The 14,959-nt window shown below is 49.7% G+C and overlaps 5 protein-coding genes across 5 annotated transcripts; 3 read left to right on the top strand and 2 right to left on the bottom strand.

Moving 5' to 3' along the window:
• Positions 1–529: 529 nt before the first annotated feature.
• On the top strand, positions 530–2,585 carry hxt8 (uncharacterized protein; the record flags this gene model as incomplete). Its single annotated transcript, XM_056662710.1, has 11 exons — positions 530–589; positions 643–670; positions 723–784; positions 849–1,039; positions 1,108–1,536; positions 1,596–1,657; positions 1,714–1,843; positions 1,893–2,032; positions 2,090–2,203; positions 2,264–2,369; positions 2,438–2,585. The coding sequence occupies 11 exons, from the start codon at positions 530–532 to the stop codon at positions 2,583–2,585; spliced, it is 1,470 nt and encodes a 489-aa protein (XP_056524823.1).
• Positions 2,586–5,053: 2,468 nt separating this feature from the next.
• N7515_001965 (Zn(II)2Cys6 transcription factor) lies at positions 5,054–7,385 on the top strand (the record flags this gene model as incomplete). Its single annotated transcript, XM_056662709.1, has 3 exons — positions 5,054–5,698; positions 5,760–6,934; positions 6,998–7,385. The coding sequence occupies 3 exons, from the start codon at positions 5,054–5,056 to the stop codon at positions 7,383–7,385; spliced, it is 2,208 nt and encodes a 735-aa protein (XP_056524822.1).
• A 137-nt stretch (positions 7,386–7,522) lies between these two features.
• Positions 7,523–8,137, bottom strand: N7515_001964 (GNAT family N-acetyltransferase; the record flags this gene model as incomplete). Its single annotated transcript, XM_056662708.1, has 1 exon — positions 7,523–8,137. One exon carries the CDS (start codon positions 8,135–8,137, stop codon positions 7,523–7,525), a length of 615 nt encoding a protein of 204 aa, XP_056524821.1.
• Positions 8,138–8,492: 355 nt separating this feature from the next.
• Positions 8,493–9,383, bottom strand: N7515_001963 (uncharacterized protein; the record flags this gene model as incomplete). The annotated part of the gene is made up of 1 exon (XM_056662707.1): positions 8,493–9,383. One exon carries the CDS (start codon positions 9,381–9,383, stop codon positions 8,493–8,495), a length of 891 nt encoding a protein of 296 aa, XP_056524820.1.
• A 1,917-nt stretch (positions 9,384–11,300) lies between these two features.
• N7515_001962 (phosphoesterase superfamily protein) lies at positions 11,301–13,025 on the top strand (the record flags this gene model as incomplete). The annotated part of the gene is made up of 3 exons (XM_056662706.1): positions 11,301–11,395; positions 11,618–12,137; positions 12,201–13,025. 3 exons carry the CDS (start codon positions 11,301–11,303, stop codon positions 13,023–13,025), a joined length of 1,440 nt encoding a protein of 479 aa, XP_056524819.1.
• Positions 13,026–14,959: the final 1,934 nt, after the last annotated feature.

Here is a 14,959-nt window from a genome sequence, read left to right as displayed (position 1 = left end):
ATGGCAGGATGCTGAAAAGAGCAATCCCGAACTTGGGAGGGCATGAAATTGGCAGGAAGCGGGCCCTCTTGTCCCGACTGTCCATTTCTGGGGACCCCAGACCCCCGCAAATCTCTTAGATCCCGGGACTCATCCGCGTTTCGTTGGAACTGGAATGTCTTGCAAGGCTAAAAGGCCCACAAATCCTATATGGCCTCATAGCATTCTTGACTTGATTGTGGGTACCTCTCGTATCCAGGGTCTACCCCAGTCCCCCGCTTCCCCAGGAAACGTTCTCCTCTCGGTCGATCTCCGAAACAAGGGCGTCTGTGTCGTCTATTTCTTGTTCCTTGCTGTGTTACCCATCCTCGGCTCATCGGATCAACACCGGCTTGATCTGCTGCTTGAGAGCTGATTAGTATTTATACCGGGGTAGCTCCTGTTTGTACTTCCTAGTGATCGACATCATCCTTCTTCACTTTGGATTTCATAATTCACTTGATACCTCTACCGGTCATCTGATTCCTCGGAGAGGAAAGCATCTTTCAAGATGGCAATCTGGTATGCGCTAGGTATTGCGTTCTTCGCTGCCATCGGCACGTTCTTGTTTGTGAGTTGATTAGGAGCTTGCGTCGCAGGAAACATGTTCTGATGATTGACTAGGGCTTCGATACTGGCATTGCCACAACGAGTGCGTTATGTCCAAGATACCCTCCATTCGCGTTCGGACTAACAATGACTAGCGATCGCCCATCAAAGTTGGATTGATTATATGGAACATCCATCCAATGGCCTCACAGGAGCTGTACGTCCAGTCCACTCCTTCACCTCCAACTTGAGTGAACAAATCCAGAATCTGACCGTCATAGGTTGTAGCCGTGTATATTGCCGGTGAGGCAGTTGGCGCCCTAGTACAAACGTTCGTCGGCGACCGACTCGGCCGTATCCGATTCATGCAAATGATGTGTGTGATTGTAACAATCGGCACCACAATCCAAACCGCCTCCGTCAACATAGGCATGTTCCTCGCCGGCCGTGCCCTAGCCGGTCTTGCAGTAGGGTGAGCCATACATCCCAGACACCCAGCAATCCGCTTATTACCGGACCTAACATCTCATCTCATCCCAGTGGTATGGTCGGCACAGTTCCAATTTATCTCAGCGAAATCTCCGACCCTCGATACCGTGGTCTGATCGGTGGTATATCTGGCTGCGGTATCTCCTTCGGAACCATGATGTCCAACTGGGTCGGCTTTGCATGCAGCTACGCCCCCTACGGTGCTGTCCAATGGCGACTGCCGCTTGCCATTCAGATCCCCTGGGGTATTATCATGTTTATCGGTCTTGCTACTTTCATGCCCAACTCGCCGCGTCAACTAATTCGCGTTGGCAAGCCGGACCTTGCGCGCAATGAGTTTGCACGCATTCGTCGTGGAATGGTTCTTCACGAGATGGAGGAGGAGTTTGGTCTCATGAAGGCGCAGATTGAGTATGAGATGGAGCGAGAGATTACTTCTTACCGTGCCATCTTCAAGCTGTTCAGACACCGTGTTCTTGTGTGAGTTTTCTTCTTATCTGAGGAAGTGAAGGGTTTCGGGACTGACTTGGGATGTATAGGTCTATTGCTGTGCAGACTATGACCAGTTTGACCGGTGTCAACGTCATTCAATACTATCAGAGTGAGTTCTAGATGGAAGTATGTGAGTTCTGGCTAAGATGCTAATTTACATCCCAGCTATTCTATACAAGAGTCTCGGAATCGGATCTCACACGATCCTCGCTCTGGCTGCGGTCTACGGCACTTTCGCCTTCCTGTCCAACTCCATCACCACCAAGTACCTGACTGACCAGTGGGGCCGTCGCAAGTAAGTGAACACCACTATTATCTGATCCTCCATCACTGACCACCTGCAGGATGATTCTGACTGGATTGGCTGGCATTGTGCTGATTGAGATCTACGCCGCGGTGATGCAAAGATGTTTCCAGAACACCGACAACCGCGTCGGCAAGGGCTTCGCTATTCTTGGAATCTACCTATTCGTTGTCTGCTACTGTAAGGAACCTGGATTCACGGCTGTATGATTCCATCGCTAACTCGAGGTTTTTCTAGATGGTATGCTCAACAGTACCACCTGGCTTTACGGTGCCGAGGTCCTTCCAATGGCCCTCCGCAGTAAAGTGATGGGTCTTGCAGCCTCGTCTCACTTCATCGTCAACGTCGCAAGTATGTTCTGTCCTTTTATACTGGGAGAATCCATGCACGCGGTTACTAACTGTTAAACAGTCACCGAGGCTGGCCCAAGCGCTTTTGCCAAAATTCGCGAGAACTACTACTACGTCTTCGTAGGATGCTCTTTGTTCTTCCTGGTGATCGCTTACTTCTACTTCCCGTAAGTTGCTGTCGCATATTCCAATGACAAAGACAGAAAAGAGCACAGAGGCTAACGTCACTTCACAGTGAAACCAAACAAAAGACCCTTGAAGAAGTGGCTGCTGCATTCGGCGACCAGCTTGTCGACACAGACGCCAACTTCAAGCGTGCGGCCAGCGTTGTTGGAGACACACAGCACGTCGAGGAGAGTGTTGAGGTTACCAAGGCGGTCTAGGCCTATTTTGACATAACGTTTTATAATGAAGGACTGAATCTTATACTACATAGTAATGAAACGCTCTGTGGGGGATTAGCTAGACGTTCAGGTCGGCTGCAATTCCAAACTCAATTATCGACCCACGTGTTTCTCCACCTTCCCAATTGAGTTCTGTTGCATAAGTTGCATTGTAGCCACATTGTGTCGCGTCTGGTCCCCTTCTTATTGTGTTCTTGGCTTTTTGTGGCCCTAAAAGTTCTTTCTACACCTGCGACAATAGTCCTCACCGTAGCCGCTTAGCGCGGCTTCTATGTGCTTGGCATTGCGTAGTTAGATGATAGATCTACAGAAGCCTCAGAGAGAATGCACCTAGAAGAATTTGGAATGACTGAATATCAGGGGTATTTCTTTCTAGGCTGTTTTGAGTCTGTTTCCAAGACCAAATAGTTGGGAAAGTCCGATGCACAAAATAGGCAGCTGCTCGTGTATCGACCCAATTTCTGCCCATGGTTCTCCACTAGATAAGCTTGTCCTTGTCAACCGATTGCCGCGATCGGGTCCAACCGTCCAAGATGTAAAAATCTAATCTGTTCCCTTAACTTCACATCCATGGTTGCAATACTCATTATGTACTCTTCAACGGTTATCCACAACGGTCACTCCGATTCTTAGAATGGATGTTAGGTGCAATACACATTCACTGTAGGTCTACTGTGTACATCATTATATGCACTGAATGAATTTACCCAGAAAGTAGGAGTAATTAAGGCAAAGCCATCTTCGCCGCGATTGGAGGTCAAAGCGCAACCCGGATACCGATGTCGGGAGTTGAGAGTCTTGGTACGTATAACTACTTACAGGTTACTCTAAACAGTATGGTGGAGACAACTCGTAAACGATCGAGGACACAGCGTATGGGAGGAGATCATTTGCCACGTACTTATGTTCTGCATGTTTTCTTTTCTTTCTCTTTCATTTTAAATAGTGTTTCGGTTATGTCGGAAATCGGAATCCGCCAGTTGAACATCAACGTCAAAGATTCCCGAGAACCAGGAACCAGAATTAGGTCCAAAGCGAGCTAAGGAAAATTCAAGGGTCCGCACAAACAAATTGTATTCTTCAGTAGACAGATCTACATTTGACTTTTACATTGATGTACATCGAAAGGCAAAATAAAAGGTTCGTTGCATATACATAATGCTTGTAAATGGTGGAAAAACCTTGAAGCTGATCCAATTCTCCGGGTGATCGTTTACGAAGTATGGAGTATATGAATGACAATAAACAATTCCAACCGAGTTCTACACGATCCACTCCGTGCCAGTGACGTCTCCAGGCCCTGGAGCTGAAAAAGTCAATCAGAATTTTCACCTTTGAACACGTTTTTACTTGTTCTAACTACATTAGTTCTGCCACATCCAGATAGGGGAAATTGCTGTCATTGCGCATATTGTGGCTCAAGAAAATATCACTGACCGGTCACACCCAATCAAGCGCCTGTACTATTGCTGAGCTGAAGCAAGGGGGCAATGATCGACAATTTGTGTGGCTTAGAACTATGTACGAAGTTATGGAGTTAGTCTGATCGCAACCGGGAATTCGGCTCTGAGGCTCGGAGATTCTTATCGAGTCATCTCCTACCAGAGACTTCGTAGGCACAGAGTAGCCCTGACTCTATGGCACACATCTGCACTACTTCCAACACCCATGTCAAAGCTAGCAGTCCAGACATAGCGAATAAGAAACGGAGATATATGCATAGCTCCCAAACGGCAAGTCTTGGGTGATCTCAGAAAAGCTCGAAAGATTGACAGGGCCCAAGCCACAAGGATAAAGCCAACCATGGGTTGAGGACAAATACATCCCAGCAGCCATCCATGGGCTTACTGTATTCAGTTAGCCTCGAAATATACATTCTTCTAGAAGCCCAAGCCTGCATGCATCGGGCTCCCCGGGGTTCTCTGACAACGTTGTCACCTATCAGCCCTAACCATTTTTTGCTATGCATTGAACCCCCTTACCCATTTGGATCCGCATCTTGAAGACGGGGGCGAAAAAAAAACACGATGGCGCTAAGATCCTCACTCGGAGTCGGATGAACCATAGCGTGGCTGCTGGGATATGAGAAAAAGGGTTGCCTTCTCTACGCAATGGTTCAAACCTGAAACTGGAGGTGAGTATACAAAAGGAGACTCCAGTCCGCAACTTTGACCTCAATCCCAAATTGAAAACGTCACCAATCCCCCCTCGATCCAGTGGATTCACAGCTCCGCTATTTCTTCTTCATCCATGGGCCCATGACCAAAACACAGGCCACCGGTTCTTACCCACACCGTGTATCGCGGAGTCTGCCCCTGCCGAATTAGAAACTGTCCACTCAACTTGCCACTGTGCCCTTGACAATCCCTTTTCTCCATCAGTTCCTCCAACGTGGAGATCACGGTCCAGTTCTACCCCAGTGCACCTCGATCTGTCTTCCCCCATCGATGGCCTCGTCCCGGTCAACAGGCAAGCGCCTTCCCATCAGCTGCCAGGCCTGTCGATTACGAAAGATACGCTGCTCGCGCGATGGTCGACCCTGCCAGACATGTGTGCGACGGGGTCTCGGCGCCAAAGACTGCGTCTACCTCGGCCAGCCGCGACTGTCAGCCGAGCAAGGGACGTCGGGGGATAGCACCGGGCAGAACGAGTTGCTGGCGCGCATTCGTAATTTGGAAGCCATGCTCCAGAAACAGACAAACGCGCAGGCGGGCACACCGACAGGTGGTGGGGTCTCGCCATTGGGTGAGCCCAGCATAGCTGGAAGCTTCTCCGATCCTGACGTTGGGACTGGACGCGAGGCCTGGGATTCCCTCGGGCCGATGATGGATAATGTTGGAACCCTGCACACTTCGTCCTCTGGTCATGTCCGTTATGTGCCACTCGCTTCGCAGTGGGAGTCGTTGGTGGCGAAGAGCCCTGCTGCGGAGTGTTTGCGGACTGCGGATTTGGATATCGGGGAGGATGACGATGATATGCAGATTCCATTGGCGAAAAATGGGAGTATCTCCCGCGCGGAGTTGTTGACTGTCTTACCGCCTGGTCGATACTGCGATACTCTCAAGGATGTTTATTTTCAAGCCTTCTCTACAGTAAGCTACTTGGACAAGGATTGGGTGGTTGGAAGTTAGCAGTTGGCTGATGTCATATCAGGTTTTCCATATTCTCCACGACTTGACGTTCGAAGCCGAGTATCAGCATTTTCGCCATGATCCCAGCAGCGTGTCTACATCATGGCTGGCTTTGCTATTTGCGATTCTGGCTATCGCTGTAACCGCACTCGACGACGATCATCCTCTGCTATCCGACCTCGGACGAGAACGAACGGTCAGCCGAAACATCAAAGCGCTCTCAGCACGATATCGCTCGGCCGCGTTGCGGTGTCTAGCAGCCGATGGAGTGGTGTCACGACAATCGATCAATTCAATACAAGCACTTGTGCTGATAAACTACGCTCGACTCCACCGCGGTCTACCGATTTGGACGTTACTCGGATTCACACATCACGCTGCAGTATCAATGGGCTGCCATCTCGATCCAGAACGGTTCACCCTTGGACCAATTGAGCGAGAGGAGCGGCGAAGAGTCTGGGCCGGACTAATGATGCTTTACACCATACAAAACACAGCATTCGGAAGCCTCGGGCAGCAGAATTTAATGCAGGACGTGAAAATGCCCGCAGATATCGACGACGTCGACCTCCTCACCAGCCCGAGCGTCAAGAGATCAGCACCCTCGCCATCCTCCTCCCGCCCAACACAAATGACCTACCTGCTCCTGAGTTCCCGCCTGTACAGAATCTCCTCGCATATTTGCGAAACAATCTTCAGCTATTCCACTACCTCCCACCTCGAAGCGGAAATAATCTACATCCGTGAAATGGTCGACGCCCGCTACACACCCGATACAGCCGAAGCCCTACCTATTCACCACCAAGCCAACCACCACATCATCTACAGTCAGATTCATCAGCTTCTCCTCCTTCTCCTACGCCCGGTTCTCTGTCGCTACCTCCAAGGCGAGATCACGCCTGAAACTTGCAGTTCAAGAGCAAAGTGCATCACTTCCGCCAAAGCTTCACTCGGTATATTTAAAACCATGCTCGAGACACCTTCTTTCAAGCCCTACAGATGGTATACTAGCGGTCTGGGCAGTTTCCATGCATTCCACGCCGCCGTCACATTGGCCGTGATCCTGCTCATTCCAGAGGGTCAAGCCGAGTACGAAGAAATCAAAGATATCCTCGACCGGGCACTAGACATGTTCGCCTCGCTCTCAGTCCGCAGTATATTCTGCAGCAAGGCTGTTCCCGTCATTCGACAGATGATGTATGTAAAAAAGTCCCGCTCTCCCCTCCTATCCCTGCTTCAAAATCTAACAGCTCAAACCAGCGACGTCGCCTCAGCAAAGTACAACCCAGAAGCCCTCACACACTCGCAAACCCACCTCCAAGCCCAAGCACAAGCTCAAGCCCAGGTCCAGGCACAGCTCCAACAAAACCAAGCCAATATCCAGTCCCAATCTCTCTCCCACAACCACCTCCAACCAACCATTCAAACCCCGATGTCTTCAATGCCAAACATATCCCCCGTGGGCACCATGCAGGATGGCTATGTCCTTTCACAATCAGGCTCGCCTGTGCCAACCATCGCGTCGACCTCCAGCGAGCCAAGTCTGCACTCAGGCTACGGACAGGTGCATCCGCAGAGTTGGATTAGCGCTACTTCTGCGCCGTGGGATGCATACGGGCATGGCGCGGGAGGAGGGTATGGTGTTTGATCAGGGGTCCTGTCTTGTATAATTGCGGCACGATGAATGAATCTCTATCAAATTCGGCTTTGAAACCTCAGATCTCTGTGGCTGTGTTCTTGTAATGTTGCTCATGAGTCATATGAGCCACGCATACCCCTGGTCCCCTATATCACATCTGCATCAATAGAATCTGAACTATCCGATCCCAGCCCAGTCCAACCTATTTCGACACTCTTAACCCCCGGCGCCCCCGCAAACCTCCTCTGCATAACCGCCAACCCAGTCCCCTCCCGCCCATCAACCGGCGCTGCCCCCTCCATAACATGCATCCCCATAATCTTCTCATAAAACGGCACAGACCGCCTCCAATCACCGGTAAAAAGCAACGACCGCCGCAAATAAGGCATGGTCTCAATGACCTCCTTCACACAGGCTACAAGCCACGAGCCCAGGCCTAAGCCCTGGTATGAGGGGTGAACGAAGACGTCTGTTAGGTATATGAATGTGGTTGTGTCTGTGATGCAGCGGGCGAAGCCGATGAAATCAAGTCCGGCATTAGAGTCTGGCGCGCCCTTTTGGTAGAGGCCGAAACAGAGGGAGTTCTGGAGTGTTTGGTGCATTGCTTCTTCGGGCATTGGGTTTGCCCAGTAGACTTCTTCGCTGGCGAACCAGGTGTTTAAGGTGGTGGCTGGGATTATTGTCCGGTCGGTGGAGATTAGGTGTGGGCCCTTTGTCCATGTTTTGCGGAGGTTTAGGACTGTAGAGGACATCTCGGGCATTGGGCTTGATGCAATGGCTTGAATATTGTTTGCGTACGGTTTGTTGATATGCTAGTTTGTAGAGAAGAGTAGGAGGAAGATGTCGCGATCTTGGATGAAGGGGCATTCATATACGAGGTACGATACCCTGGTCAATGACTCACAGAAGAATACGAGAATTCCACCAAAGACTGGCGCCATTTGTCTGCGAGTCAAAAGGAAATATGTAAGGTCCCGTTCAATGACATGTAAATTGGTCTTTATGAGCTTCTAGCGGAGGATGTAGAGGTAAGTTCTTCATACCGAGATCGATTTGTTGATATAGCAGATGAGAATGCAAGATACACTATATACTCAGCTAAGACAAATAATGCCACTATTCATAAAAAACCAAACATCTGACCTCAATACTCTGCCTCCCCGGCGCATCAACAGGAGTCTGCGGATCCACAAAAGCAGTATGCCCAGTCCCATGAGCAATATCCGTCTTCCCCCCAGTCATAGCATGACTCCTCGAATCAAAGCACTTAAGCAACAACACCTCCTCCGGCGTCATATCCTTGACATAGTAGAACCGATGTCCTTCATTCGGAGCAATCATATAAGTCTCCCCCTTAACCTCATAGCCCTCCGTCGAAGAAATGGAAGCAGGATCAGGCGCAACCTCCCCGTTCTCCCGCCACTCCTTCGGATAAAGCAGATCAACAGCAACGAAGTCCTCGGGAACCGTACTCCGCCAATCAATCAGCGCCAACGGGAAATCCGAAGCCGGATTCTGAATCGGTCGCCACACATTGATAATCTGATACCGACCCTTCAATAATTCCTCCGCCTCGTCTTCCGGGAGATGTCGCCGGACTCGCGCCTCCGCAGCTTTCGGCGTCTGGTCGACGTGAACTAGCTGCACGGGACTGCGTGCCGAACCTGGGGTGCGGCGGCGGATGGTGTGGTCGAAGATAGTGACCTTTTTCACGCCGGGCAGCTTGGCGCGGAGAAGAGCTTCTACTTCTGCGTAGTAGGCTGATTTTACTGTTGCATCCTCGGTGAAGGTTTTCTCTGTTGCGGGGAAGTTGTATAAGGCGAAGCCGGAGGTGTCGGTTGTGAAGTCTGACTCTTGGCCGCGTAGGTTTGTGACTTTGCGTTCTCGCTCGGTGAGCTTGTAGGAGATGCCTGGGCCGTCGACTTTACCCCAGGCCTTTTTGAAAGGCTCTGTTTCTGTGGGGTCGTACGAGGCTGGATCGATGTATTTGAAGATTCCTGTTGTCATTTTGCTTTGACGGTGGATTGTGTTGATGGATGTTGAAGGGAATCCTGTATATGTTGTTGAGAGACGATGGACTTGCGGAAAGACGATGTTCAATAATCACAGCTTCACTACAAGAGGCGATTTCTGAACTAGTTATATGGACGTGGAGGATGATGTGATGTTCTAGCGAGATCCACCGATTATTAATTCGCGATTGCGAAGTGGGGTCTTATCGGAGACATTCGATCTCGGGGATTTCAAGGCCGACATATACACAGTGTTGGGTTATGATATTGCTAATCTTGCAGAATTGAGCAGCTTCCGGTGGATAAATCTAGAAAGAGTCTTGTAGAAATGATGCGAGACAAGTCGTCGTTGGACCCTTTGAAGGGGTTGGTGCCATGTCTTTCAGGCATCAATAGGGAAATCATGTGCCCACGTGACGCAGAGATCTCCACCTTCCTGTTTGGGAAGTATACAACATCTCTTGGAGTCTTGATTGTAGCCCAACATCATACTTTGGGATTGAGAAAGATAGCGCCATATTCCTTGTCTCTGTAGTATTAGCGGTTTAGCAGTTTTGGAGGCCCTTGTTTGAGAGCATTCCAGTCTAGCTCGAGTGGACACGGAGATCGAAAGAGTCAACATTGAGCCACCATGGATGCCATGCAGATAAAACGTGAATATGAGGGGAAATAGGTCTCATGACCGCCCTAAAAATGAGAAGGGTGTACCTGTGCCGTCTATGCATATCAAGGTGACAATGAACAGGCTACTACATCGCTGGACTTACCACTTCCATCCACGCTTCATAGGCCGTGTCTCAGAACTGGTTATCACCGTCTGGATCTACGCTTTATACTACCACTTTTGCCATGGCATAACTTTAGCAGTAACTTAGAGTCGTTGATCCATCGCACAAGTGACAATGCTAAAGCCAGGATGGAATCATTGACGGCGACCAAAGCCTGCAGGCTAAATAGACATAGTACAGCTTTGCTTTGATCTGATTCACGTAGGAAGACTATGTACTGTGTAGGTTTCTGGATTCTGCCAGATACTCAGGTACCTGCATATCTCAATTCTACAGCCCGGAATGTGGATACAGATAAAGATGAACATATCCATACCAGAATGTAAGTCATGTCGTTCGGAGATACCCAATCCCAAAGGCCGAGGTTCAACCTTCCCTACTAGATTTGATATCTCGATCGAGCCAACTTCACAGATGCCTGTCTCACATGTATATTCTCCAAATACCACGTCGGGGTCTAAAACACCGCAATCCAAACCACCTGAGGTCGTCGTGATGGAAGTCGTCGTGAGGTAAACACCCAATCACCACCCGCCCAGGTCGCACGGTCTCAGGAACACAGCGGATCATCTTCAAGCGAGGTCAAGCCCTGACATACAAGGTCACAATCAGATGCTACCTACAAAGTGATCGACATTGCTTGATAGCGCCGGCGCTCTATCCCGACAGTTGAAGCGCGAAAATGGAGTGGCAGCTGTCTTGTTTTGGTCCGCGATCCCGGGGAATTCCACACCGCACGGAGTGGACCGAATGAGGAGACTCCGTTGCAGACCGACATACCTCGTGCAATTAACGGATGACCTGATTTGAGCGGGGCTGTTTTTCAGTCTAGGGCCCATTCTTGATGGTCCTTCCAGCATTTGGGCTGTCTGTGCAAATGCTTGGCGTAGAAGGAGACGGTCAATGGTCAGCCACTCACCTTGATGCTTAGTGATCATTGAACCCTATTTACCAGCAGGTACATGTACCTTTCTTTGTGCATTATGCTGCTAGTGTCCGCTTGTCTCATAAACAGGTACTATGAGGTAGTCACTGTGGATACCATGCCGAGCCATGCCAATCGGGTGCTCTTCACATCTACATCGTCTCCTCCGCACAAGCGACCTCGTGATACATTTCGATTTATGAACCCCGCAACTGAATCAGGGTCGCTTCATGTACCCATGCTTCTAGATGCAACTTCATCAAACCGACATGCTCTAGAGCAACACGTGGAAGGGTATGTTGGGAAATGGATTGTCCTTCGGAATGTCGGGGTCGTTTATTTTGGCTGATTTCGAAATGTCGGGACGGCAGGATATAAAGAGACGCATCGCCCAGCAGCTGAGCGAAAGAAATATCGAGAAATCAAGCATTCTGCCCAAGATCTCAACCGGGCTCTCCCCTTGATTCACCATGAATCTGAGCGCCCTTCTTGGTCTTCTAACCCTCGCGGCGGCAGTGTCCGCTGCCCCCCAGGGGTGCACCAACCTCGGGCTCATTCATCTGATTCCATCACCAACTTGAAGGACAAGATCAAGAATGTTGTTCTTCTAGTGATGGAGAACCGTTCTGTCGACAACATTCTCGGTGGCCAGACTATCAAAGGACTAGACAATCCGATCAACAATGGTCCCTTCTGTAACCCTTACAATCTGACCGATTCTTCGGCGGGCAAGGTGTGCAGCTCCGCTAAAGACTTTGACTCCATTCTGAATGACCCTGATCATTCGGTGACGGGAAACAACATCGAGTTCTTCGGCACTTTCGCCCCCAGCAATGCCCACATTGCCCAGGGCAAGCTCACCCCCACGCAGCAGGGCTTCGTGCATGAGCAGTTGAGCCGCTATGGTGCCGATGTTGATAAGGCCTCCCTGGCCAAGCAGGTCATAAACTACTATACGGAGGATGAGGTTCCAGTCTTCACCTCGTTGGTTCAAAATTATCTGACCTTTAACCACTGGCACTCAGACCATCCTGGCGTAAGTCGAAGCTAAATTCTCTACACCGTATCTACTGCTGGCCATACTAACCTGCCACAACAGCCAACCAACCCTAACAGGGCTTACATTGTTTCTGGCACATCTGCCGGCCATGGTACCAACGATGAGGCTTTCAACCCTGACACCCACGGTCTGCAGCATCGTTCGATCTTCCAGCAGCTCTCAGAAACCAACCACACCTGGAAGAATTACTATACCAGTCCTGACATGGTCGATGCCTTCTTCTTCGACTGGACTTTCACGAGCGGCAATGACGACAAAGCCGTTCCCCTTAACGACTTCTATGCCGATGCTGCGGCCGGAACGCTCCCAGAATTCTCTTTCGTGGACCCATCCTGCTGTGGTGTGGGCACGAACTCAATGCACCCTACAGGTCTCGTCTCCGACGGCGAGACCCTTATCAAGAATGTCTATGACGCTGTGCGCTCCAGCCCACAGTGGGAAGAAACGCTCTTTATTCTCACCTTCGACGAGACAGGCGGATTCCACGACCACGTCCCGCCTCCACTGGCTACCCGACCTGACGACCTAACTTACACCGAGACCGCGCCCAACGGTGAGGAGTATACGTTCTCCTTCGACCGTCTCGGTGGTCGTCTTCCGACACTCTTGATCTCGCCGTGGATTGCAAAAGGTCAGGTTGAGCAGAAGGGAACGAACTCTGATGGTAAGGTGGTGTCTTACTCTGGTTCGTCGACTCTGCGCACGCTCGGTTACCTCTGGGACTTTGAGCCTTTCACGCCGCGGGTTGCATCGTCGCCTTCATTTGAGCATTTGCTTCAGAAGAAAGCGCGGAAGGATACCCCTGTCACTTTGCCTGAGCCTGTGGCCTTTAGAAAGGTGAATCTTCAGGATTATGTCGGGTGATTCTGACGAGGTCGTTTAGGTACATAGTGGGATTGTACAGAGGGAGTTTGACAACGAAACATGATAGTCACATGGAAGTTTGTGCCACAGAATGATTTGATTTTCTCGAATATACTACGATTGCCCTTCCACAACATAACACTTGATTCCCAATATCACTACGACTAGAGCTGAAACGGAAGCCCACTCACCTTTTAGGCTTTTCGCTGGCTACACAGAATATGCAATATGACCTCAAAGTCTGACGAGACCAATCAAGTCTAGCAAATAGACGCCACGTAGTTATTGCTTGTAGGGATACAAATCATCCTGGCGTCATCTGTAGCCTTGAAACAGAACCCCAACAGCGCTGCTTGAGGTTTAAAAGCAGCGCGTTGGGACTGCCAACTCGATACCTACGAGAATCCTACTGTGTAGTGACAAAGTCCTTGGCTCTACTCTATGGACCCTGGTCGTCTTTTCAAAAACAGAGCATGGAAGGTATCCTGATTCCTGGCGCCTACAGCAGACCAGCGAAGTCGACATCGTTTATTCTCTGTCCACACTTGATGATTCCTCTCTCAGCTCGAATAAACCACTATATAGAAGGCTATGCTGGAAGTCCTTCTCATGTAAATTTTCTATCTGGTGAGCAAAAATCTTCACCGTACCTTCGCTCTTTGTTCAAAACTCGAGCGGGGCGAAGTACTCAGCCCTCTCAAATGATCGTCGAGAGCGCCCCGCGACTAGAACACTGACGTCATCCGCGGGGCTCCTACAAAGAAACACAGACCGGGGCGCTCAAAATCTCAGTCTTTGATTGCCCGGGTGGATGAGTGATGTGATACACCGCAGGGAGTCAATAACCCCCGGTAATAGGAGGGAATAAAGTGTCTACACAGTATGATGTCAATCTCAGGCGCGTATTGGGATCCTTCGCCAAGATACTTTATCTTGCCGCCTTGCGGGCGAGATGGCAATTTTGAATGCCAACCTGGGACGACATCTTACCCGGGTAAAACTCACCAAGAGGCTCTAACTACTGTATGGCATAGGTGTGGGTCCGGATTTCACGCCCTGTGAATTGAAACTGCAGAGACTGCAGTTTTACATAGCGCTGATCTATTCATCTAGACTACTCCGTACTTACTGCGTAATATACCTGTCAACAATGCATGGTACTTGTGCGCAATACTGACTTCTGCAGTCTGTACGACATACCTTCGATGCACGGTGTACGTGTACAAATCTTGGGTTAGAGGTGCGAACCATGGGTCAGGCTGAGCCAGTCGGTCGGGACCCGTGGGTTGATACGGGAAGAACCAAACAGCTTAAGTGAACGAGCATGGAGTAAGATGGCTATGCAGCATACCATAAGAGATGTGTTCTAGGTAGTACACAGGTTCTTCTCTCAGACTCTCATTCTCTCTTGAGACACACAATACCTAATACAGTTACTCTAGGGCTGACACTTTTCTTGGCAATATTCTGATACAGCTATAGATTACATGATGAAATAAATTTCTGTATTGAGTCTGTATGGGTTGTTTCGTAACTAGAAGCTACAGATATTTTCATCTAGTTACCGTGATTTGTTTGATGTTTCATCATCTAGTGATAAAGACCATTCACCATGCAAATGTCGCAGCTCGATGGAACTTTTTGCCTTGAAACATCTCATGTGTGACCTTGTGGGGTCAACTCGAACTTCTAGAATGAAAATTCCAGCTCGTTTGCATAGCGCCCGAATCTCTTGGTCGTCTCTCGGCGCAGTGCCAAGAGACAGTGCCACTATCTTGGCTGCTTGTTCCATGCTCGTACGGTCGTACCGGAAGGTTGAGCTTCCCTCGGAAAGGGCCCACTTGATTCAAGTTGACAAAAGTTCGTATCAACTGCTCTTCGTCGGCGTAATACTACCTTCTTTTCCTTGGATAGCAATAGAGATATCAGTGTCA

Source organism: Penicillium bovifimosum (assembly GCF_028826915.1).
Source record: "Penicillium bovifimosum strain IBT 22155 chromosome Unknown utg000002l_segment0_segment0, whole genome shotgun sequence".
Classification (NCBI taxonomy): Eukaryota; Fungi; Ascomycota; class Eurotiomycetes; order Eurotiales; family Aspergillaceae; genus Penicillium; species Penicillium bovifimosum.
The sequence above is the reverse complement of the archived record's forward strand: the minus strand, read 5'-3'. Positions and strand labels throughout refer to the sequence as shown.